Source organism: Protomyctophum parallelum (assembly GCF_964188405.1).
Source record: "Protomyctophum parallelum genome assembly, chromosome: 3".
In the NCBI taxonomy this organism is placed as follows: Eukaryota; Metazoa; Chordata; class Actinopteri; order Myctophiformes; family Myctophidae; genus Protomyctophum; species Protomyctophum parallelum.
The window spans coordinates 14,634,294-14,659,591 of record NC_139698.1 but is presented as its reverse complement, the minus strand read 5'-3'; the positions used below and the strand labels follow the sequence as shown (position 1 = coordinate 14,659,591).

The 25,298-nt window shown below is 42.1% G+C and overlaps 1 protein-coding gene across 1 annotated transcript in view; it reads left to right on the top strand.

The window, feature by feature from the left end:
• The window catches only part of LOC310855430 (thrombospondin type-1 domain-containing protein 7A-like), a 130,350-nt gene that overhangs the window by 73,523 nt on the left and 31,529 nt on the right, over window positions 1-25,298 (top strand). The window contains exons 8-15 of the mRNA XM_083760435.1: window positions 2,708-2,902; window positions 5,581-5,737; window positions 6,070-6,180; window positions 13,697-13,812; window positions 15,219-15,354; window positions 15,998-16,101; window positions 19,332-19,526; window positions 19,936-20,202. Of these exons, the coding sequence (XP_083616561.1) occupies window positions 2,708-2,902; window positions 5,581-5,737; window positions 6,070-6,180; window positions 13,697-13,812; window positions 15,219-15,354; window positions 15,998-16,101; window positions 19,332-19,526; window positions 19,936-20,202 (1,281 nt within the window). The remainder of the gene's footprint in view (window positions 1-2,707; window positions 2,903-5,580; window positions 5,738-6,069; window positions 6,181-13,696; window positions 13,813-15,218; window positions 15,355-15,997; window positions 16,102-19,331; window positions 19,527-19,935; window positions 20,203-25,298) is intronic.

Here is a 25,298-nt window from a genome sequence, read left to right as displayed (position 1 = left end):
CCAATTGATAAAAGAGTCCATTGCATGTTCCTCTCCTGAATTAATTCCGCTGTTGACCCACAATTCCATTACTGATGAAGAAGTGCAGGTCTTCACTATTTGTGTTGAACATTGCATATTGTCCAAGGGCACCCAGGTAATAACTCTGGATACTGTGTGTGGAGCTTACGCTTAGCCAACATGAGCCATTTATCAACTTTGTAAGGTGTTCCCCACAGTCACTCCCACTCACGTCCCCTCTTTATCCCTCCCCTAGTCTTTTTGTCTCCACCAGGCCGAAGGCATGTGGGGAGAGTATGTTTTGCACTCCGTCCGTCCGTGTGTGTGTCCGTGTGTCCGTCCGTGTGTCCGTTAGTAGCTAATCTCGGCCACCGTTAACCCGGTCGATGGCAAATTTTGCACACACACTCCCTGGATGCCAACGATGAATCTCTGCCGCAAACTTTCCAGAACGGCCTGTTATAGCGCCACCAGGAGGCCGCTTTGTGCAAAACAAGTTTTTGCACAGTACACCTACACATTTTGTCCAAACATCACGCAAATTGGTACACACACTCCCTGGATGCCAACGATGAACCTCTGCCCCAAACTTTCCACAACGGCCTGTTATAGCGCCACCAGGAGGCCGATTTGTGCAAAACAAGTTTTTGCACAGTACACCTACAGATTTTGTCCAAACATCACGCAAATTGGTACACAGTCTCTCTAGAGCCATTCAACGAAACTGGTCTTTAAGATTTCTCAGACTCCATCCTGATTGGTTAAGATTGGCTTCCAAAGTTCACAGGAGTGCTCAGTTTCAAACAAAATGCTGCAAATCATGAACACATCGCGTGATTTCCGTGAAATTGTGCACCCACATTCCCACTAGGCCGAGGACAAAATGCCACATGAACAATTTCAACTCAGCCTCAAGGTGGCGCTATAACTTGCCGAAAAGTGTTTTTACCTCTAACTGCACGGATCTGTGGATAACCTGGTGGAGACCTGTGCCCAGAAGGGCACTTTTTCTAGTTACCCCTGCTTTCATGCTCGTTTAATTCGCCATTGCCACATATTAGTCTCTCACTCTTACTCTGTCTCCTACTCTGTACTCCTCTTGTTCCACTCCTCTTCTTTGCATGCACAATTAAGTCTTACTCACACTTAATCAAATCCATTTTTTGTGGCCCTGGGTCTTAGAGTATCTCATGCCCCTGACTTTTACTGCTACTTGTATTGCTGTAAATCTTTTGAGACTGCAGAGATACTCTCAGATGCACCTTGGATTTTTTTAATAGCCTGCAGGCTACAGACAAAATAAGCTACGTATACCTGTAGTACTTCATTGATTTGTTTTCCCCACGCAGTCCCTTTCCCATCTAGCATGTTGTATATTGCATGGAATTTGGTCAGCGTTACAGAAAATAAAATGGAACATGCTGTTGCAGTGGGCTTCCAAATGCACTTAATAAGTCTTCACTATTTCATCCAATACTGCAAAATTTCTCATATAGCTCCAAATAGAGTGCTAAACATGACTAGACTACAGATCAGACGGTTGACATATCAGCGGCTGACATTCACTGATGTTGGTTGAGTGGAATCATCCGCTGTACTGCAGTTCTAAACGAAACTCTGCGCTGATACTCCTACCTTCACTTTGGTTGATTGATCCCTCTTCCCTCCACCTTGACTCCCTTGTCTGATGAAAATTGATTTGTTTTGCTTGAGTCTTCACTCTACATTTTGCTCCAGAGATTTTTTTTTATCCTGTTGTCAGCCATATATTTCCTTCGAGTATCATGAAAAAATAAAAGGCCACACAGATGGACTCCGTGCAGCAGATGGAGGTCGATACAAATGTCATTGGACCTGGTTATTGATATTCCTCATGCTGCACAGTTAGATTGGGAGCTGCTTCCTTTTTGTACTTTTTTGTACTGGAGAAACATGAAGGGTTTTCCCCTGCATACAGTAGTGGGTGTTCTGTTCATTCACATTTTTCATTTAACATTTAACAGTCTGAGAGCCAGCGGTTTTCCTTGTCACTTCGTATTTCCGTGACGGCACAAGTTAAGTCATGATTGGTTTACTACATATTTGTCAAATTGACAGCTTAATGCAAAGTCAAGTCCATTGAAGTTTTGAAGTGATTCTCTCCTGTTTGAAATTGTGACCTCAACCTTCGAAAGAATTTCCTCGATGCATATGGAGTGCTTAGAGAAAAATGTCTGTTTGGTTCATCACAGAATGCAAAGCAGTTAAGAGCAAAGATGGAGGATATGGGTTAATATATTCCACTTAAGGGCGACGCTGGGAGTTCATGAATAATAAATGTGTAAAATATAGGAATCCAGGAATCCATGTGAATTATTTCTTTCCATGTACATGGCTGATTGCCATGTACAGGAGGGCTGTCTTACTGAGACAATATGTAGTTCAGGCAGGAAGTAAGTGAGCATAAATTCATAATGTGAAATATTCAAGTATTTTATAAGGAATTAATATGCTTACACTAGCCTAAATAAGTGAAAAGATGTGCTCTGGATAAGAGCATCTGTTAAAAGCCTAAATTAAAAAAAATAATTGTAGACATCTACAATAGTCTCCATTATTTACATGCTAGCTGTACCTTTGTAATAAAAATGGCATAGGTACAGTAGTTACCGTACAGTACATAACCAAACAACTTTGATTGCATCATTCTTTGTTTCTACTGTACCAGGAGAGATGGTGGAGAGAGGCCTGTGTGCTTCCAGCCCAACTCCAGAGCCTGTACCCTGTGAGGTGCCCTGCTCTCGGTACTGTGTCCTGAGTGACTGGACCCCCTGGTCTACATGCTCGCAAACGTGCTCCAGCAAGACCATTGAGGGAAAGCAGATGAGGACTCGTTCCATTCTGGCCTACAACGCTGGGGAAGGTGGGTGCCCACAGGCGAACTGACTTTGGTGCCATTGCACAGGGAAATAGATGTAAATTAGGCATCGGTATCAGCGTAGTCATGGCCTTTCGGGCGTCCTCTGCTGTCACTCATCGACTGTTTGGATTTCACACTTGTCTGCATGTGTGCCTTTGCTTATCTGAAACATTCTGCTTATCTGGCCCAGTGATTATTTGTCTGTATGTATACGTCAGCCTTCTCAGCCTGACACTCATCTCTTATCTGCCTCAAAGATCCTTTTGTCTGCATAATATGACTGCCCTTTCTCTGTATGTCTGTGTTTTTGTCCGTCTGTCTCTTTTTTTGTCGCATTGCGAAACATTTTCTTCTGTCTTATCTGGATGCATTTGGATTCCTCATACTAGTAACTGCGATGGTAGTGGCATGGATCACAGTGATGGAGGGTAATGTTTGTGATTAGTCGTAGCTTGTAGCTGTGTTTAGCCTCTAGCAATACGTCTACATATAGCAAAAGTAAAATGAATTGCTTATCTGTTGAGTTGTATTAAACAGCCATAGGGTAAATTTTAATTGGATCAGAACAAATTCAACCAAGTATTAGTCAGCATCAGTCTTATAGACCATGTGAAAAATATTGAACAACTAGGTAGTGATCGTTCTCTGTGATTATCCATTTTCATGTATCTTGAAGCCATAACATTAACATATCCAATATCCATGTTTTTCAAAGGTCTTTCCAGAGTGCCAAAGTTTCCAGAACTTTTTGGTAAATGTAATGTGAAATCACAAACTAGATAACTAGTTTATATTATGATATAATAGTAGTATTGTGGTTGCCATTTTAAACATAGTTAATAGTTAGTCTGCATCAATGCCATCATTGTATTGGTTACGAGACAAAGTGGGATGAAAAGAAAACAACTTTAACTAGTGCAAACACATTGCGGCATAAACATGAGAAGTATTTTGAATGTCGAGGAATACATTCCTCCCTAGTGATCACCATTTTCTGAGAATTTAAATGCAGCCTACCATCTGGTGCAAACTGCGAAGCCATCGGGGCCCTGAATGACAATTCAAGCTCTGAGATCATCCAAGACATTATGGATGTTGGATTTGCAAGCCAAAATGTATTGTTGTGCAAACATGAATAAGTGTAATTAAGAAGCGTTTTGGTGCTTTAATGTGACCACCGGGCATTTGTTTGTATCGCCTGCTGGTGGTCACATTACAGCAGACCTTTTCACGGATCCTTATTGTATGTTCGGTCCTACCTCTAAATGTGTTCCTGCTGCCCAACACATTGCTTGTTTCTGGGTCAGTGAATGTACTAGTAGTAGCAACCCCAGCTCAATGGTGGAGCCTTATCAAGCCAACAGTGGAGCTCGAGCCGCCATATTGTTTGTCAGCTAAAAATGGAAGACATGCTCATTTGCCATCAGGGTGAGATTTGTCTGAGTTTGCACTCTTCTCTGACCCAACTGTATGAGTGCCGCTGCTCATTACTGAGCTGGCTTTCACTCAACTTGAGGAATTGCGCATGTGGAGGAAATCACCGTCCCACATTGTCTCTCTCCATCACTGTACAAGACTGTATACAACACAGTATCGGTGGGCAATTACTCTAAATGCAGAGAGGGCTCTAGCTCATACTGAATGACTTTGCAGAAATGAGCGGAGAGAAAGAGGGTTTGAGGGCAAGGGAAGCAGAGAGAGTTGCAGAAAGACCTGTGACATGGAGTGAGAGGAAGCCTTTGAAACTCAACGTGAACGTCAAGCTGTTCAGCTCCTCACAGCACCACACACTGTTGCAAATTGACAGCATCTCAGTTTTAAAGGCTTCTTTGTTCTCCATCTGTCACAGTTCCCTGTGGGGATCAGTAAAGTTTACCTTATGTTCGACAAGATTCTCACTGTTGATGGAACAAAATACACAGACCCTCAAAATGAACACCCTCACCCAACTACCGGACGTTTTGGGTAGTTGGTCCTCGGTAATACAAAATAGATAGGTACTGTAGATAGTGTGTGTATATTACATACATTATAGTTTATGTACAGTGTACCCTAGACAGATCCATCTACTGTATATATCTATATTATCTCTATATATCATTGCTGCCGTGCAGAAACTTGTATCTAAATATTTTAACTTTGTATGAATGCCCTATACTTCGTCATGTGTCCCACTAAGGTACAGTAACAAATTAGCCCATCTACAACCTCACATCGTGCTGTAATGTGACATGTTGACTGGCCACTTGACACACCGGGCATATGACCAATGAATGTGACCCCCACCCCTCTTTTTACCGATCGTTAAGGTAATTATCAGAACATGCCATGGAGGCATGTTTTTCAGTAAAAGTGTTGTTATTAGGGCTTGTTTGTTTGTGTGTGCCTCGACTGAGTGGTGGAGTATCTGCTATCTGCGTGCGGGTTGTGGTGGGCCAAATGTCAGGGACAATTTTTTACCCATCAGAGTTGCTAAACCAGTCCAGTTTAAACAAGAGCTTGTCACTAAATAACTACATTGAATCCATTGGAACGCAGGTTCTTAGACTCTTTTCCCATTTACTGAAAAGAAACATACGTGTTTTCTGCCCAACAGCAGCGATATGTCACCATAGTATGTGCATGCATTCACACATACTGTACATACACATTCCATGTCAATGTATCTACTGTGTTCCCAGGTGGTGGCACATGTCCTAACAGCAGCGCTCTTCAGGAGGTGCGTAACTGTAATGAACATGCCTGCACGGTGTACCACTGGCAGACAGGGCCCTGGGGTCCCTGCACCGAAGACCCCACAGCCGGAGCTCTTAACGGCACCGTGAACGTCCCTGCTGGGTAGGCCTGTTACATTTTAGATCATCTCAATTTTTTTTTGCATGATTGTCATAATCGTTTCCATGTTGAAACATTTTCAACATTTCCACTATTTTTCACTCGTTGTAGATTTAAACGTTTTGACCATAGTACATTATTTATTGAGTATTGGTACTGATCATTGTCAGTCTTTAGTTTACATATCTGTCCTGTGCAATTTGTGCTTACACAGTCTATAAGGCAAGCATAACATATTATGTTATGATGTTCAACGCCAAACCCTTAATTAAATTGTTAATAGCAATTATTTGTATGACAATTAATCATCAATTAAAATGTCCCCATCATAACAGCCCTACTCCTGGGGACGGTATGGATGGCCAGGCTCCTTGTTCCAACATGGGCATGCAGACCCGTAAGGTGATTTGTGTCCGGATCAACGTGGGACAAGTGCCACCCAAGAAGTAAGACATTTTCCTTTAGTACTGCCTGCATGTTATGCCTAGTGCTCTGTTGTGCGATGCTGTCCCGTGAAAGAAATAGCAAATCATGACATGACCTGGTGCAGATATTTGTGACGCAGTGTGAATCAGTCTTTCCAGTGTGCAGTAGCAATCTGTCTGCATGCATGAAACATGTTTAGTGTATTGTTGGCTGTACAGTATAAAGGTGTCAGTGAACAAACAACGTGATGATAAGAAAGAAAGTTTGTGTGGTAAAATAAACAAATAATGATTGAATAAATGAATAAATACATTTTAGAGTTTGATCTTGAGCGACTTTGGGTACTTAAAAAATAAATCTGAGGCTGAGCTATTATTATTAATATTATCTTACTTTGATAGTGCTGTTCCTTTGTTGCTTATTCGTCAAGGTGTTAAAGGCAACATATCCACACTCAGATTGACTTGCATGCTGACAAATGAGTGACTGTGACTCATGAGACAGAAACTATAGTAAGATGGAGAGAAGAGGAAAGCTTGGTACCATTTTGTACTGAGGATTTGACTGTGTAAAGTAAGCTGAGTGCACTCTATGTGAAGTTAACTCTCTGAGTTAAAATCGTACTGAGGATTTGACTGTGTAAAGTAAGTAAGCCGAGTACATTCTATGTGAAGTTAACTCCCAGTTGCTATCTTTCGTCTGCAGGCGGCCATACATACAGTACGGTATAGAAATTGTCACTCAGTCCCCAACAGACTAATTAGCCCTGTCATTGTGGGCCCTCATCATTCCTCATTGATGATAATGGCAGTGGCCTAATTTAGATGGGTTTGATACTTTTAAGGGAATTAATTCACATAGATGTTTGTGGTTTGTGTTTGAAGACCACCTGGTATACTCTACTGCACCCCTGAAATGTATCTGTACGTTTATTTTTTGACTCAGTTCTGTTCTGCTTTATACTGTATGTAAAACTTCTTGAGGAGGATAATACGGTACATTGTAATTAGTATTTCAGGTAATAAATATACTAGTAATACGTATGTAGTTCATACATTGTAACTCACATGTGACAATGGTTAAATGCTTGAATCCAACAAAACTGTTGTGTGCCTTGAAGCATGGAATATATTGAAGGCTTAACATCCATGCTGTATTGCTCCTTCATAAAAGATTTACTGATTTGTGAACTATATAGGCTAGTATTAAACATACTGCCAGGTTCTGTTTGGCTCTTCACCAGATATCATTGAACCATTTCTAAAAGTGCTTATTTAATGCTTAAAACTGGGGATATAGTACACAGATGGAGAGACTATAGGACTTTTGCTTTTAATAGTACACTGGTTCTTAGTGTGGTCCGGGGATCCGCTGGGGTCCTTGAAGAGATTCCAGATGGTTCCAGCCAATGAGTAATAGTTTAAACACTTGAAGCCTTGTATTTTTGAGTGGTGCAACCACTCCAAGGAACAGCAATGTCCGTGTTCACCTATGTGTTGGTTCACCTACCTATGTGACGTTAATGATCACCAGTATGACTATGAGTACCAGTAGGGGTGCTGTTGTGCCAGAAACAGAGAGAGAGAGACTGTTGCCTGCTAATGAGAGAGAGAGAGAGAGAGAGAGGGGGGGGGGGGGGAGTTGCACCACTCAGTTCACACGGGTGTGATTTTTTTTTGGGGGTCCTTGAAATGAAAATATTTAAGAACCATTGCTAGTGTAGTCAATAGCATTCAAAACACATTTAGTAGATGGCATTTCTCATGGACAGGTGGATGTCTCATGTCTGCACAGAGGCCTCTTTGGGTCATCTCACAGATCTGTCTGTGTTTATTTGGTGACTATGAATTGAGCTCATAAACCAGGCTTACAGTGAGAAACGCTTCTCACAGAACCAATCACAGACATTATTAGTATGGTGTTAGCTCAATATCAGATCACACCATAGTGCTGTACGTGCGAATAAGGGAAGGCAACCGATGTGCTATGTCACATGAGTGTGTTGAAGGTGCAAACAAAGGTGCTTCTAGATTTGGAAAACTATGCTGTCACCAGCCCAATATGAAGGTGGTCCTTTAGGTACATCTTTCCACCCTGTTTGAGAAACAATGTTAAATTTAAATGCGTGTCAGTACAGACAGAGATCTCTGATTATATGGCAACGTGAGATGTAGATGTAGTGTACAGCCTATCACAGACTACATCAGGCACGTGTGTAATAAACCTTGGAGGAACCATGAAATTGTTGCCCTCCTTATGAGGAAGACTATAGCCTGCACAGGGCAAAGGACAGGATGAAGGGAATGGAGAAGGAGGTGGGACTAAGGTCGCATTCATACCAGAGAGCTTTGCTGCGATTAAAACGAATCCTGCTGCGCATTGTCAGAAAGTGCGCTTCGTTTGGCAGGTGTGAAGGCTCATTCGAATCCTAATGCGCAGCAAATAACCGCATTTTACTCCGCCCAAAAACGTGGGTTTCGCTTCGCTTCGAATCGCACTTGACTACGATTCGGTGCAGGTGTGAATGCAATCCGCAGTAAATAAAGGAAATGAAGCAAACATAATGTGGCGGGTGAGGAGCTGAACACAGTTGGAGACGGTTAAGGCATATTTTACGCAGGGCAAAGATGTCCCGTTACTGTGGATAGACGTGGTCGAATAAGGAGACTGAAGCCCTGATCGAAATGAGGACGTGTAGGCTACATTAATCAATTGCTTAAGAAAACACATAAAAACACTGCAGTGTATTATAGCCTACATAATATTCTGTCTGTCTGTCTGTGCGTGCCGTAAACATGGAGTGCTGTCACTGTGTGGGACTGGGGAGTTATATCAGTGCGCTCATGCAGCGCTGTGCCTCCATGCCCAAAAGAACAGTGTGTGGCGGCTGCGTGCTTAGAGAGAGAGAGAGGGGGGGGGGGGTCCCAGACGGCACGACACATGCACGTTATGAGTGTAATTTTATCACCATAGATTTCACTGTGTAGGCTATAGTTTATGAACGGAACACATTGATAAAGGTCCCCCCTGCTGCGTTTCCAATTGCTGCGAATGACAGTGTGAAGGCAAACCGCAGCCAAATAAATATGCAAGAATCCCCTTTCCCCGCCCATACGGATCTGAGTCTACCGAAGAATTAGGTGAGAATGTGACCTTAATTTCCATTGCAAGGGCCAGAAATACAGTAGCTATAGAGAGAAACTTGAGAGCTGCTTACAGAACAACAGTACGAGGGAGGTGTGTGGAGGGTACCAGGGAGGAGGCCAATGACAGGAACCAGCTTTTCAATCAGTTTGATGGGAGGGGAGGCCCGGGCGACATACAACTAGCAACGGCGGCGTCAAATGACGCCCGTATATGCGTTCCATAGGCACAAAAGAGACACAGACAAACGTGTACAATACTCTGACAAAAGCCACCCCAAAAGACACTACGACATCGGCAGTGCAATGTAGGTGCGTGGGATGTGTATCGGCCACAAACTCTAGTTGAGTGTAGTAGAGACTATTTGATTGGTGATTGAATACACCAGGTGCAAACACACCCAATATACTGTATTAAGCCTATTCCAACTCATTGTGCCATGGGTTCTCTCTCTGCCCTTCTCCCCTGAAATACAAAATACCAATAGGCTTTCATTCACATACTGTACCACTGCCATTGACTGCACTTTATGCTGATTCGCCCCCTGAGCAAGACACTTATCCCCCTGGATTACACACTAAATACTGTAGCAGAGATGCTCACACTATCCAACTCTACCCTCTTTGTCTGGACCAATCTGAATAGCAGGTGGGCTTGATCAGTGCACCTGGGAGACCCTGGAAGAAAATGCAGATGTGCCCTGTCTCTTTCATAGAGAGATCTGAGCTATCTTCCCCACATCCCCTGAGGCCGTGAACCTGCATCATGTGAGGTTCACAGTCACACACAAGTGCACACAGGCATGCACGCGCACACACACAAACGTACAGACATACACACAAATACTGGATGTCAAAGACCAGTAAACAAAAACAGTCACTACAAAGTGTGTCAGTGCCTCAGGCCTGGGCTGCTATCATCCTATTGAGATGTGCTGTGAGAGGAAACAGCAGGCTGCCTTATTGATTTTGACAATCTGCGCTGTGAATGGTGCCTATTGTGTGTTTGTACTGTATATCACATATACAGTAAGATGTAATTAAATGATGCAAAGTGATGCTGCTCGCCATTGGCTAGTAGACAGAGGACTCATGGGTTATGAATGTGAATCTGTGGCCTCTAGTTTGAGGGCAGTAACATACTCTCTTGCTGTCTCAGCCTGCCGTGTAATTGATGGATTCGGAAGTTTGACAGCAAGTGTCAGCAGTGTAACTGACTAAAGTGGTATTACTTTAGGCATCAAAATAATCAACTAGTAGACAACATACATTGATTGATTGATTGATTGATTGAAATATTTATTAACAGTTTGTAGAATTACAGTACATTTCAAGCACAAACTCAATACAAAGACTGTTAACTGTGAGTGGACGACCCAATTAAGCATTACACTTGTTTACAACAGGGTCCACATTGTTCAATTCATCAAAACATTTAGAGACATACAAATAGACACTTCTATGTAGTTAAAGAACAGTACAGGAATTCATCATATAGGAAGCAAAAAGGGAAAATATACATATACAGTGAGGAAAGGGGGGGGGGTGGGTGGGGGGGATTCAGATTTTACAGAGGCCAGTTTCGAATTGCAGCCATCCGTAGGTGCCCTTTGAGAGCGGTTTTGAAGGAGTCAAGGGATTCACATGTCTTAATGACATCTGGATAACATGACTGGCATCTACTGTATGTAAATAGGCAACACGTAGTGCTGTGGGGATGATTTAAAGTGTGAAAACTTGAGTTTTGAGTCTGCAGTCCTGACTGAGGGCAAAGGTCATTCCATGGTCTGGGGGCCAGGAGGTAGAAGTGTCAAGGTTGCTTGGAGCATTGGCCAGGCTGTCATAGGGATGGGTGCACAGACTTCCTGTGCACTGTTTACTGATTGTGGCAGTACTGTATGTAGGCAAGGCGTGTACTGCTGGATTGTGTCCTGCAGATAGGGGGGTGCCATGCCCTTGGTCAGTTACAGGTCATCACTAGTGTTCTGAATTGGATTGGAGCAGGAGCTAGTGGCGTGCAATGGGTAGGTAAACACCAAGACCACCAGAATACTAATAAAACGTCTGGGTTTCCGAGGCTACCAGTATACCACCCTCAAGCTAAACGCCTGAGAATATAGGAGGTCTATTTACTGTATATTAACACTGAGGATTTTTGCTGTGTACTGAATGAAGCCAAGTCAATTATCCTCCATGTATTCTAATGAGTGCGTTGTATGGCGGACAGTGATAGAATAGAAACCACTGGGAAGCCTGAGAAGAACCACCACACTTTAATGATGCAGTAGATTCAACGTTGTCACTAACTTTAATTAAAGGCAGGGTAAGTGATATTTATTGGTTAAAACAAAACATATTTTGTGAAATGGTTACTGAACAAACACTATCACAATATAAAGCTTTTTAACACTTATTTTAACCAAAGAAAATCACTTACCCTACCTTTAAATTCATTACTGTACATTGTGTTCTTTTTTGGATTATTTTTAATTGAGGGACATCAGTGCTCTTCTACATTTGTTGACGGCTCTGTTCATCTGCTGAACCATCTGCTCAACAACAGCCTCTCATTGAACAGATTACTCAAAGTGATAATAATAAGTACAACATGAGCATTAGCCTGGCTGCACATCTTAATGGTGTGCTATGGGACAAACTCCCGGTAATGTGCTGTGTATCCCCTTGCCTCGTTACAAATCATGGCATTTAAAAATCATTATGTGATGATGACACTGGCTGGAAGCAACTCAATATGTTTGTTTATTAATTTGCACATTGATAAAACACTGCAGTGAAGTAATATAGTTACAGTGATAAAACAATGGATAAAAAAAGAAAGTGAAAGCTAAAAGACATTTAAACTTGACATGGGTGAGAATTATATTTTTATTAGAAGAACTTCTAATACTTCTGTACGTTACCCAAGTCTTGCACTGAATTGCAGGTGTTTCTGTCGTTTTTTGAGCAGGCTTGTCTATTGGCATAGTTCCTGACCCATTATTATGTCAGTCGTTTATCTGCATGTTCCAATACTGCATCTCCTGCAGTTGATCTGCTTGGGTATACGCCGGTACCATTAATTATTTCATTCCCATGCATTAACACTCCAGAGGATTTGTTCTGCTGTGGAGGGATTTAGCTCTTGGTATTAAAAATAAATCTCTCCTTGTTTCGTTGTTACATTATTACATTTTGCCTGTAAGGCTCCGTTACCACTCAAGCACCAGACGACGACATGCTAACGAATGCAGCACCCCCCCACCCCCTCATTCATCCCCCCAACATTAAACCTGACCCAGATCATCTTTGTGTCAACCACAGGATGAGGAAACTGAGCTGCAATGTTACTTTAGGGGCCTGGGAGCGAGCTACAGTGGTGTTCCAGGGATCAGATAACAAGACGTATTTCAGTGGGACTGCGTTGTCCCATTTATCTTTATCCATTGACGAGGTATTAACAGGGGACCCGAGGTACTTATTTGAGTGAAGATTAACCGCAAGCCTTGTTCAAGAGAAACCTCTGTATGACCTTCTATATCCAGAGCCATCAAAAAGATTATCACCCAGTCGCAGCCGAACCCAGTTAAAACAAAGGCCTGTCTGCCGCTCTGCGGTGTTTTACCCTTGAGGAACATCCTGTATTTCAGATTCCTCACTGCAGAGGAATGAGTGTCTTTATGAACAGTTCTTCTCATATAGCCCAGTATGGCCAACCCTGTGGCACAGACCAGCTGATACTATGTTTAGCATCAGTTTCTGTTTTCCTAGATTACCCACGATGTGTAAGGCCTATAAATATTCCAGTTTGTTTCCCAGTTAGTTTCATGACATCTTGTCCCATGCCGAAAATAACCGAATGACATTTTCACAACACCGCGATTCGTAGATCAGTTATATTCGGCACGGAACGCGGCTGTACGATGAACTATAAATTATCCAAGTGTTACACAGGGCCTTCGGGGGGGGGGGGGTGGTTATGTCTTTTATTAATTGATTTACAGTAGTTTGACGTTGGGAGAGAGATGGGGGGTGACACGCAGCAAAGAGGCTGGATTACCAGCCTAGGTGCCCAGACAGCTACGCCAGCCCCCCGGGCCTCGATTCGTTTTATGTCATAATTAGTACTGTGTTGTAAAAATAACAAATTCCGTATACCCAAGAATCTATCACTGTGAATCAGCAGATTTCTGGCTTTTGTCCTATAGGATGACTCATTTGAGATACCTCAGCCCTCTGCTTCTGTTTTGTGTAGGCCTATCTGTCAAAGTTTCCAGCACTCTGTGTGTGTGTGTGTGTGTGTGTGTGTGTGTGTGTGTGTGTGTGTGTGTGTGAGGGTGTGTGTGTGTGTGTGTGTGTGTGTGTGCGTGTGCGTGTGTGTGTGCGGGGGGTCTAGGTGCCCAGATGGTCCTCGTCCAGGGACAGTGAGACCCTGTCGAATGCCCTGTAAGAAGGACTGCATTGTGACCCCATTCAGCGATTGGACACCCTGCACTATCTCATGCGATGCAGGTATGATGCAATGCACCTCACCAGTGCAGTGATATGCAATGAATAATGTAATGTAAAGTACGAGCTGCTGTTTTCGAAGCCCTATGAGGGAAACGAAAAACCAATGCGAAAAAGCTAAAGCCGGAAATTTGCATTACAAAAGGAGGTGCTTATCCAATCACGGGCATTTCATAAATCAATTACTTCACACAGAGGCTGCTGGGACTGTGGCCCAGTGAAATGTTAGACTGTTGGGGGGGGAAAGCAAGTGGAAATGAACTCTCTCTTGGATATAAGACTGAGGTGGAAGCTACTGTGCTGTGGCAGCCATGTTAACAACCCTCTAATGTCTCCAGTATGCTCGTATCCCTCAGCTCACATCTCGTTACAGGTCATTAATTTGACAGATTGGCATGTAGGGACAACCTTTTGGGTGACTTTTAGTGTGCTCGGTATACCGACTTCCTGTTGGCTACAACCTGAACCTACACGTATATGACTGTCAGGGATGGATTGTATTTTCGTTACATGCAGCCTTTGGATGAGGCCACCTTTGTCAGACGGCAAACACTGGTGAATACACGAAATTGATTTATGGTGTGAAATAGTTAATATTTTGATGCCCTGCCTTCTTATATGAAGGATTGATGATGTCAGTTGTTTTCTTTTTGTATAATAATGTGTCATATAATCCCATATGGGATGGGCTAAAATGGTGGCATCACACAAAATAAAAATATCATTCATTCATATTTGACACTGCATCATATAAAAATGTGTCGTTTTCTCACACATGATGGTTGTGCTTTCCATTACAATTAATTATTGTAAGTAATTACAATTACAGTGTTGGATTTCTTAACCTTGTGCCCATGCATTCACTTTGAAGCAGACACCACATTACAGGGATTGATTAATTCATTAACATTTGTGTTAACGATGATATACCATGAACTTAATCTGAGCAAACCAGAGTATTGCTACATTTAATTTATACTGTAGTTCTTCCCTCTTGCATAACCCCTGTAATCAGTCCAAAGCTTGATTAGCCCAGCCCTCACATTACAGTATATGCATGTGGCCATATTGTTTTCAGAGACTGATGGAGACTGAGATGAGAATTAGCAGAAGAGCTTCAGTCATCACTTTTAACCACTTAAACCCTATATACTTCATTGACCACGTTCCCCCAGCGGTATTTACTTGGCTCTCTCCTTTCCCCCCTCTATGATGAATCTCTTTGCTGAAAAGCTTGCAGATCGGCTATTTTCATGGAATGTCCGCCTATACAGTTTGCCTATTATGACATGCAGAGAATAGGGAAGCTTTGGTTTATGTGGTTAAAGTGTCTCATCAGTTTCCCACAGACCACAGTCATTGTAATTCAATCATGGATTGTAATAAAGTGGTAACCTGTGTCAATGCAGCTGGTAACATTGTGAAGCAAAAGCAGTCAAGAAACCGTCTCGTCATCCAGCTGCCCTCAAATGGAGGCCAGGACTGTCCTGACATGCTGGAGGAGGAGAAAGACTGTGAGCCAGCCAAAGTCTGCCCAGGTTTCAGGTAGAAAGCTGAAAGACACCTTGCAACTTTTTCTTTCTTTCTTTTCAAAAGTATACAGTATATATTCTGTGTGTGTGTGTGTGTGTGTGTGTGTGTGTGTGTGTGTGTGTGTGTGTGTGTGTGTGTGTGTGTGTGTGTGTGTGTGTGTGTGTGTGTGTGTGTGTGTGTGTGTGTGTGTGTGTGTGTGTGTGTGTGTGTGTGTGTGTGTGTGTGTGTGTGTGAGGCAATTAAAGTTTAGTTCCCCTTTGTTGCAACAATAAACTGATTGTGTTCATAAGCTGTAGCATTTTGTCTTTTGCAACTATGCACCTGCTAATAATTAATGATGTCATCAGAATACTATTATAAATAATGAAGATGAGAAAGGCTTTCAGTTTCAGAAACATGTTCAGAAGAAATACTTAATATTATTTCCTGTCATGGGATGAGTATAAAAAGATAACCCTAACCTAAGTGACAACGTACAGTATATGATAGAACAGTACTGTATGCAGGCCTGGCCCATCATACTGTAGGGCTCAGGAACTGATGCAATGTAAGGAGACAGTGTGGCTTGTTATTGTTAATTCTACCCTTACTGTAACTCATTCATTAGGTGCAGTCAAACAGCATGGTGTGACTGTAATGTCCTCATTTATTCCAGGTGGAAGACCCACAAATGGAGAAAGTGCCAACTGGTTCCCTGGTTTGTCAGGCAGGATCGTCCCGGAGCTCAGGAGACCTGTGGATCAGGACTTCAATCAAGAGGTTTTTACGCCTTTCCCCAAATTCCTTCTCTGCATCGTGCTAAGTGATATTGAAGTGTCCTTTGAGAAACCGGGCCATTGTTATTCATTACGGTGCTTTAGGAGCCATATACCCTAAACAGCCCTAAACAGATGAATGTGCCAGGGTTTTAGAGAATAGGCCAATTTCCCTAGTTAGTGCATGCATCAAACTACTTGAGAGGAAAAATAACACTCTTTAATAGAGTGAGGTGAGAATGTTTCAAAACATTGGTGAGTTTGCGAGGGAAATGCAACTAATAATGGGTTTGACACTCATTGTACAGTTTGAGTCGTTATACTGCTGGTGTCTGCAACTCAGACATTTGTCATGCAATTTGAATATGTTTTTTGTAAAAGTTGTGTGAGGAGGCAAAACAATCAGTCTCTGGAAGAGCTACTGTACACCTGTTCATGGTTCTATTTCCCTTTCTTTTCCAGAGTGTGAGTGTGTAGAATTAACATACTGTACCATATTATATCACGAGAGGCTGTTTTAAAACAATTCAATTCCTGCTTAATGTTCCAGCTCGTACAGAAAAGACCATTAATAGCAGCTATATTTCCATTTTGTTCTTTGACACTGAATTAATGGACAGATATTAGTTCCACTGATGTGGCTCTAAAGATGGCACTGTTGTTCAGTCCATCTGTCCACTCAAACACGGCTAGCTGGATTACCATATGGCCTTTCTTCTAGCACCACCCCTGAAGCCACATTTTTCATTTGAACATAAGATATACATTTTACATTTGTGCACTCTCAAAGTTACGGGGGTTTGTGGCCTAATGCATACTAAATGCTGGGGTCCATGAAATTAAAATGTTTGAAAAGAAAAACAGACTTACAGTATGTTCCTGTTTTCACACTCTGACAATTCTCAGGCTTAGAGGTCATTTTAATTGTAGACTCAGATAAAGTGAAACACATTGTCTTCTTTCTTATGGAGTGTGCATCACTGTTATAGGACAGAGTATTCCTGAGGGGGAATACTACAGCATCTTCTGACCACCAAGCGAGTTTGCACATGAAAATGCATGCAACTACACTTCACAGACACACTTGTGTCACGATCACGTGCGCACTCAGTCCACACACACACACACACACACACACACACACACACACACACAAACACAAACACACACACCCACACACACACACACACACACACACACACACTCACTCATGCCTCGGTACCTGACACTCAAGACTGTCACCAGCTGTGTCTGCAGCTAAAGCTGCATGCATTATCACAACTGACATCATCCTGACACTCACACTCCACTGCGTGAGGGAGGAGTCGGAGGACGGTACGCGGAACATGTCGGCGCATAATGAGGCTTCAGCGGTCTGACATAATGATGATGTACTGTGTGAGAAGTTACTCTCTGTGGACTTCTCATTTAAGAATCTAGCAGGCTAGCTTCTGAATGACAGAATCAATAGATTGTCATCGCTGCCTCTCTGATGCTATTGTGTTTTATTACATGCCATCAATATACAAGTTCAAATTATAACAACACAATAAAATAGTAATGTACCGGTAAATGATTTGTTATGAAACTAGGGGAGGAGAAGCAAACCTGGCCGTAGCTCCGGGCACCAAAAAGTATTTATCTGGCCCTGCAGGGTCATCACCATGCTGGCATGTGGTGGACATTTCTGTCAAAATTCTATTTTTGCCACGGACATACTAATGAGCTGACAATAATAATTATGAGCAGAAATACATACAGAGCTATAGCCCTCAGTGGTCAAGTGGACCTTCAGTGTTCCTTCAAGGTGGTCTCTAACTCTGAGAGTGTACAAATGGATGTACACCCCTGAAAACGTGCCGACTTATGTAAAACTAAATATATCAGTTGCCACGGACAAAGACCAGTTTTTGCCAAGGACAATATATCCGTGTATACGGACGTATTGATGATCCCTGGGCTCTGCATGTACATACGTATATACAATCATATTGTGTACATGTACAGTATGTACATACATACACAGTACATAATAAAAACATTGCCAAACATGCTGGTCATATACACACCAGCAGACAATCTTTTCAAACCGTATTATCCAGTAGCATTCAGGAGAGCTTTAACAAAAGAAAACCAAAATTTGTAGAGATTGATTTCTGTATGGACCTACAGTACACTCTTGGCTGCCTTACAAGAAAATGACATATTGCTGTACGACACAAGTAATACCTTTTTATTGACCTGCACAATGAATATGATGATGTATTGCTATTTAAAGTGGCTGGCAAATGTCAAAACAATTGAGTTCACAGTAATTTGGCACGTTGCAGCTCCTGTGATGATCTGACATAATTACAAACTGGTCTATTTGTTGTAAAGGTCTACTTAATATTACACAGATTTATCATACCATGTTACACTTCCATGAAGATAATTATAAATTGTTTTGTGTGAATACACTCAAATGTATGGAAGGTAAAGCATTTTGGCCCAAAGTATCTATTTCCAACACTACACTGTGTTGGAAAGTAACTAAGTAGGCCTATATTTACTCAAGTACTGTATTAAGTTTTAATGTACTTACTTGATTATGTCCATTTCTCAATATTTTATATGTCTACTCCACTACATCTAAGAGACAATTATTGTTTTTTGACCTTTTTTTGACCGTTTCCCCACAAAATGTCCACAACACAAACATTAATTGCCATTGACAATGAAGGGAAGATTTACGTCATCTTGTCCCCGACTTGACCCCGTCATCTTGTCCCCACACATCTCATATTTTCCATCGACAATGAAAGGAGAAATTACGGTAGGTCAAATGACTGCCAAATATGATGTAAATTTGTGGTGACAGGCATTCTGATTGGCCAGAGATGATGCATGATGATGTTCGATGATTAGAGTACCCCTCACTTCACCCAGGTGTGATTTTGTTTTACTCCCCTTACAAGTTACTTTGTAGATTTAGATTTTCTAATTCTAAAATAGCTGATCTACAAGCACACAGCACATCACATTTTCAATGCAGGACTTTTGCTCGTAACAGAGTGTTTCTACATTGTGGTATTACTACTTTTGCTTAGGTAAAAAAAAACGAAATCGGAGTACTTTTTCCACCATCAATAAAAGGGCATACACTATGTTATCCATCAATGTCAGCAGCAGATGACACAGTGGTCTCAAACAAATCATAATGAAACCTTCCACCTCTGTGTTCCTTTCCACCAGCGGTGTCCTGTCGCCAGCTGGACGGGACTCAGGCGGACATCAGAGAATGTCTGAAATTTGCCAAGGCTATGCCACCCATCACTCAGCGCTGCCAGCTCCCCTGCCAGGATGACTGCCAGCTCACCAACTGGTCCAAGTTTTCCTCCTGTACGGCCGACTGTGTTGGGGTCCGCACCAGGAAGAGGGCACTGATAGGTGAGGACATGCATGCACTGCACGGACTTGCACACATGATGGAATGTTGTATATAGACCTGCACTTGAGTTACAACTGTACTTTGATCACTTTTTCTACACCGTTGCCAAAATAGCCGATCTACAATATCACTTTGCGCAATGTGACACATTATGAGCTTGTAGATCTGCTATTTATTTTTCAACTCTGTGTTAATTACATGCATGATGTATGATGCATGATGTCATAGTGCACAGAAAAACTGTAAATGTTATTTCCTGTCGTGTCCTCTCATTGTCAATGGCAAATGTGAGACGTGACGTGACGAAAAGCTGTATATAGGAAAAAAAATCACATTGAAAAGTGTACCTCAGTCGTGCGATCAAGTGTGTAAATCAGTCTCCACTCCTCTCTCTTTCTACTCCTGCAGGGAGGAGCAAGAAGAAGGACAAGTGCAAGAACACCCAGATGTACCCTCTGAGCGAGACCCAGTACTGTCCCTGTGATAAATACAACGCTCAGCCTGTGGGGAACTGGTCCGACTGCATCCTGCCTGAGGCTGGGAGGGTGGAGGCTGCGCTGGGGATGAAGGCCCAAGGAGAGGGCAAGGAGTGCGGCCAGGGATACCGCTACCAGGCCATGGTGTGTTATGATCAGGACAACAGGCTGGTGGAGACCCTACGCTGCAACAGTCACGGTGGGCTCCTGTGTGTGTGTGTGTGTGTGTGTGTGTGTGTGTGTGCGTGTGTGCGTGTGTGTGTGTGTGTGTGTGTGTGTGTGTGCAGTGGCCTAACTAGATGTCAGTGGGCCCCGACGCAGGCTGATCAGCGAGTGCCCCCGACAGACGGCACGGGTGGGCGGCCGTGTGCCCCCCTTGCCTCTGGGCCCCCACGCAGTCGCGTTGTCTGCGTCACGGTAGTTACGCCCCTGTGTGTGTGTGTGTGTGTGTGTGTGTGTGTGTGTGTGTGTGTGTGTGTGTGTGTGTGTGTGTGTGTGTGTGTGACGTGTGTGTGTGTGTGTGTGTGTGTGTGTGTGTGTGTTGCGTATGTCTGTAAATATACTGTACGTACATTTGTGTTGCTCAACACAAATAGCAGCTCTACAATATACTTGTGGATCTGCTATTCGCCACACGTGACACGGTCGTACGACAAGAGTATAAATTGGGCAACAATTGAGCGAGTGTCACTTTCATCTCCCATAGCCTGTTGCTCAGAGCAGAGATCTTAATCTCATCTTGCCTTGCTCTGTTTAGATTGACCTTTGACTCCTAATGACGCCCTCTCATCTCACACTAATCCTCACCAAAGCACAGAGTGAAACCAGACTGCAGCTATGAGTCTGTGGGAAATAAGCCTTTACCTCAGAGAGCCTCTATAGCAGTACTTTTTCTTAGCAGTACTTTGGCATTCTTCAGGTGCGAGAAAGATTTTTTAGATTTGTTTTTAGCTTTTCTGCCTTTATTGATAGTATCAAGGGAAGATAGACAGGAAAGTGGGACAGAGAGAAGGGGAGAGACATGCAGCAAAGGTCATCCTGAATGGGGCCAGGGCCTATATGTGGCATGCGCCTAGACCGCTATAGGCCAGCAGCTTGTATACTTTTTAACCCACTCTCATATGGTGGCTACTAGTTTTGAGTACCACATTTTACATAAGGATGCACTTTTCCGCTTCTGCCGCTGTCATAATCATGTGACATGTCTTCTTATTGTAAGGTCTGATCCGAGATCCTCTAAAACACTTCAAGCAAAGAATCTGGGCTCAGAAAGGAGCTTTGAAATTGCTGTGAAAGTAGAATGCAGAGGGAGATGGGGAAATGAATACATCAGTGTTATGCATATCAAAACATGACTCACAGATTCAGCTATGTGTCAGTTAATCTCAGTGTGGGAGTGACAGGAGCACTCCCTCAGGATGTCATGTGTGTGTATGTACGTGCACCTGTGCGCGAGGTTGTGTGCATATTTATGTGCATGCATTATTCTATAGATACCTAAGCCCAAAAATAATGTACTATACTTTAGAATTAGGATAAACGACATGCTTTAATAATGTGTAATGTTTTATTCAACTACTCCCTTGAAACTTCCAACTTTCAAAAGAAATGTTCTGATCACCAATATCAACTATATTTACTCAAGTACTTACTTTACTTGAGTATAAAAATGTCCTGATACTTTTTTAAGTACATTCCACTACATGCAGTGAACAGTTGGACTTCTTTAATGGTTTCATATATATATCCTTAATCACATAAACCCTAGCATCGCTCACACAACCCATTCGCAATGTGATGCGTTGTGAGCTTGTAGATTATCTATTCTAGGTGAAGCGATTTAATTTGAAAACGTTCGCCTATTATGACGTTCCCTCAGTATGGATGTCAGGTCATCCCCATTCCAATTGAATTTGTCTTGCATGTATCTGTCCATCTCATTATTCATCATGAGGGTTGCTCTTCATAGTAAAGAAGATCTCTCATCCACTCCGCCGCTGTCTTGATACCCTGGGGTCACCGTGTGTCACGTTGGCTATCAGGCAACTGTGCCACTGTTACAGTCAGGCAAAGACATCAATGGAAAATGGGGATTTTAATCATCGTATTCATATTGATATATTCACATGTTCAAATTGACAGACAAATATGTGGTATCGCTGACTTGTGTGATTGTATGAATGCTTTTTTTAAGTAGCTGCAAATGACAGAATGCCTGTCTACTCAAGTTGAGGGAGCAATTTAACAAATATTTATTTGACTAATAGGACATCTGTGGTACTTAGTTTGCCAAAAGAACATTAGAAATGTTCCAGTCAGATACTAATTTATACACACAAAAAAAGCTATATTTTGTGGTTGGCAAATATTGATCATGGAGCTTCCATGACCAATCAAAAACAGTTGTGGAAAAGGGATCTAGTTTTATTGGCAAAAATGTGTATAGGCCTATGGACCCTTAGCTTTTCTGGTCCTGTATGTTGTGGTTGTGAAGTTGCTTTCATGTATGAGTAGTAGTGACACATAATGCCTTAATGCTTGGCCTTTACTAAGATTTGATGTCATTGGATGGAAATATTATGTGGGCGGTGGGGGAGAGAATGAGGTCACAGCAGGGGACCCGCTTGATGGCTATAGCTTTAAGGCAAATATTATGGTGAAGACTTGTGAAGTTGATAGCAGCAGTCAAGTGAAGGGATGTGGTGGTCCATGTTGACCCATATACCGTACTGTACTTAACCACTTGGTTGACCGTTGTCCTCCAGGCTTCTAAAACTTGGTTTTTCCATTATGACAGACCCAGAATTGGGGCCCATGTGGTTAAGGAACAGTGAACCAAAGTGAGCCTATACAGTTAAAAGAAGCCAATGCCATTGCCTGTTTATATCTACAAGGACTGTTATTGCATATCAGAGGATCGTTGTGTGTGAAGGTTGCATGCAAAGTGCCTATTAGGCGCTTTAGATGCGACCTTCACACAATTGAAGTCTATCGAGTCAAGATAACCAGCAGGGTGCTGAAAGAATTAAAAAGTAGTGAATCCTTGCGGTTGTCAACTTGAGTATAGTGAACACAAGATGTTCTTTCACTCTGAAAGATGTTCTGACACCTTTTAGTTGTCTAAAGGCTAGAGATCTCTGCCTACCTATGTCTGGGGACATCTAAATTCAGTTGCTAGAACCGTGGCGTGAATGGCCAGTTACAAACCTATATACGCCTCCTCCTTGAAAACAATTAATATCACTGTCTCAATCAGAGTTTTTGCTTGGTTATGCAAGTTATTTTGTAAAACTCTGAACTGTTTACACCCATTATTAGCAACGACATTGAGTTTAGATCTCACCAGACATACTGAAAGGCATCATCTGGCTACGCAAGACTAGCTGCTTTTATCTACTTTATTTATCTACTTACCCCCCATCTGTTTGGGTATTTTTGTTTACTTCTCCTTTTTTCATGAATAAGAAAATGTCTCAAACTTTCATACTGCCTGTCAGGAGAGAACCAGTTAAAAGTAAGCCACAGAAAGGCTTCCCTATTGCAAGTCTCCTTATCTTGGTTTGTACAGGTGGTCTTTTGTACCACCTGTCAAATGAATCCTGTGAGGACCTCCAATGTCTCAGCCAGGGAAGTATTTATTCAGTAGTGATAAAGCAGAGCACAGTTTACAAACTATTTCCTTGCATTAACCCTTTATACTTCATTGACTATGGGGTCCCCCAGAGGTCTTATACTGTACTCGGTCTTTACTTTTTTCCCTCTACTCCAAATCTCTTCACTGAAAAATAGCTGATCTACAACTCACAACGCGACAGTTTGTAGATATTTTTGCAGATGTTCTTTTGCCAGAATAGGGACTCTAGGGTTCACGTGGTATAACATATTTGCATTCCCCTGAAAGGTGGAATAGTTTTTCAGTCCATGATGTAATTCTATCTAGCTCGTCTATAGCTTAGAGGGCAAAGATACCAACTGAATCCCTGGATTAGTTGTTCCTCTCCTTTTATCATCTGAGGTGAAGTAAAATTCTCTTTTCGTTTCACATCTATCTCATTGGTTACAGCAGAACTGCAGAAGCTATTGCCAATAGGGCATAACAGTGGGTGACTGGCGTGGTTTACTGGGCGGCAGTGGCTCAGGGGTAGAGTGACCGGATGTTCGAACCCAGGCTCCCTCAGAGTTAGTGTCAAAGTGTCCTTGAGCAAGACTCTGAACCCCCAATTGCTCCCGATGTGCAGGTTGGTGGCTTACATGGTTTCCTCCGGCATCGGTGTGTGAATGTGTGAATGTAATGCATCTCTGTAAAGCGCCTTGGATAAAGGCGCTATATAAATGCACCATTTACCATTTACTGGTTCCACTGAAAAATCGGCCATTCATTTTTCCCATAGAGATTTACAAAGATATTCATATAAAGGATTTTAAATTATTAATTTAAGAATCAAGCCATCCAGGATCCCGGTTGCCAATAAAACCTTTGATTCTGTGAGAAAAAAAAAAAAGACAAGCAAACAAACAAAAAACACCAAACAAATGGTATTTATTAAATGTAGTATATCATTTAAAATGTCATTATTATTATTTTTTTGTCACAGAATGAAAGATTTTATGTTCATGATAGTATCAAAATATCTTTGTATATCTCTATGGGAAATGCCTTATACGATTATATGGAGTCAACTATAGGAAATAGCAGCATTTGGTGATGCTAAGGTTTTGTTCTGATGAAAGCAGACCGATGGCAGTGGAACGATATGCTTACAGTTGCTTACACTACACATGCTGACTTGTTCTATTTGTAGGTATTTACGGAGGGGCTTATAATTGGTAATGGCTCACATAGGCTATTGTTACACTCTATGGAAGCTATGGCCAAAGTAATGGCCAGATATCAGTTAAAGGTGCTTTAAGTGAGTTTCTTTGGTTAAAATAAAACATATATATATATTTTTTTTTAAAGTTAAAGCTCTGTATTATCATAGTAATCATTGCTATGGCGTGTTTGTTCTGTTGCAGTGGTGTTGGATTGCAGATCTACCCAAGGTCGTGCTGGCTTCCCAGAGCCTACAAAATTTGGAAGTCAATCATAGCCAGTCGGAATGGAATATGGAACATTTTGGACGAAATCTTTTGGTCAGCAATGTGAAAATGCAAAAAGGCAGAAAATCTAGTAAATAAAAATGGTGTAGAGGTTCTTCCTTAGCCTACTGAGAGTGTGCGTCAACAAAATGAGCTATTCAAAGTCACAACAAATTGACGGACAGGGGAGAAACCCTCTGGCCTTCAACCATCTGG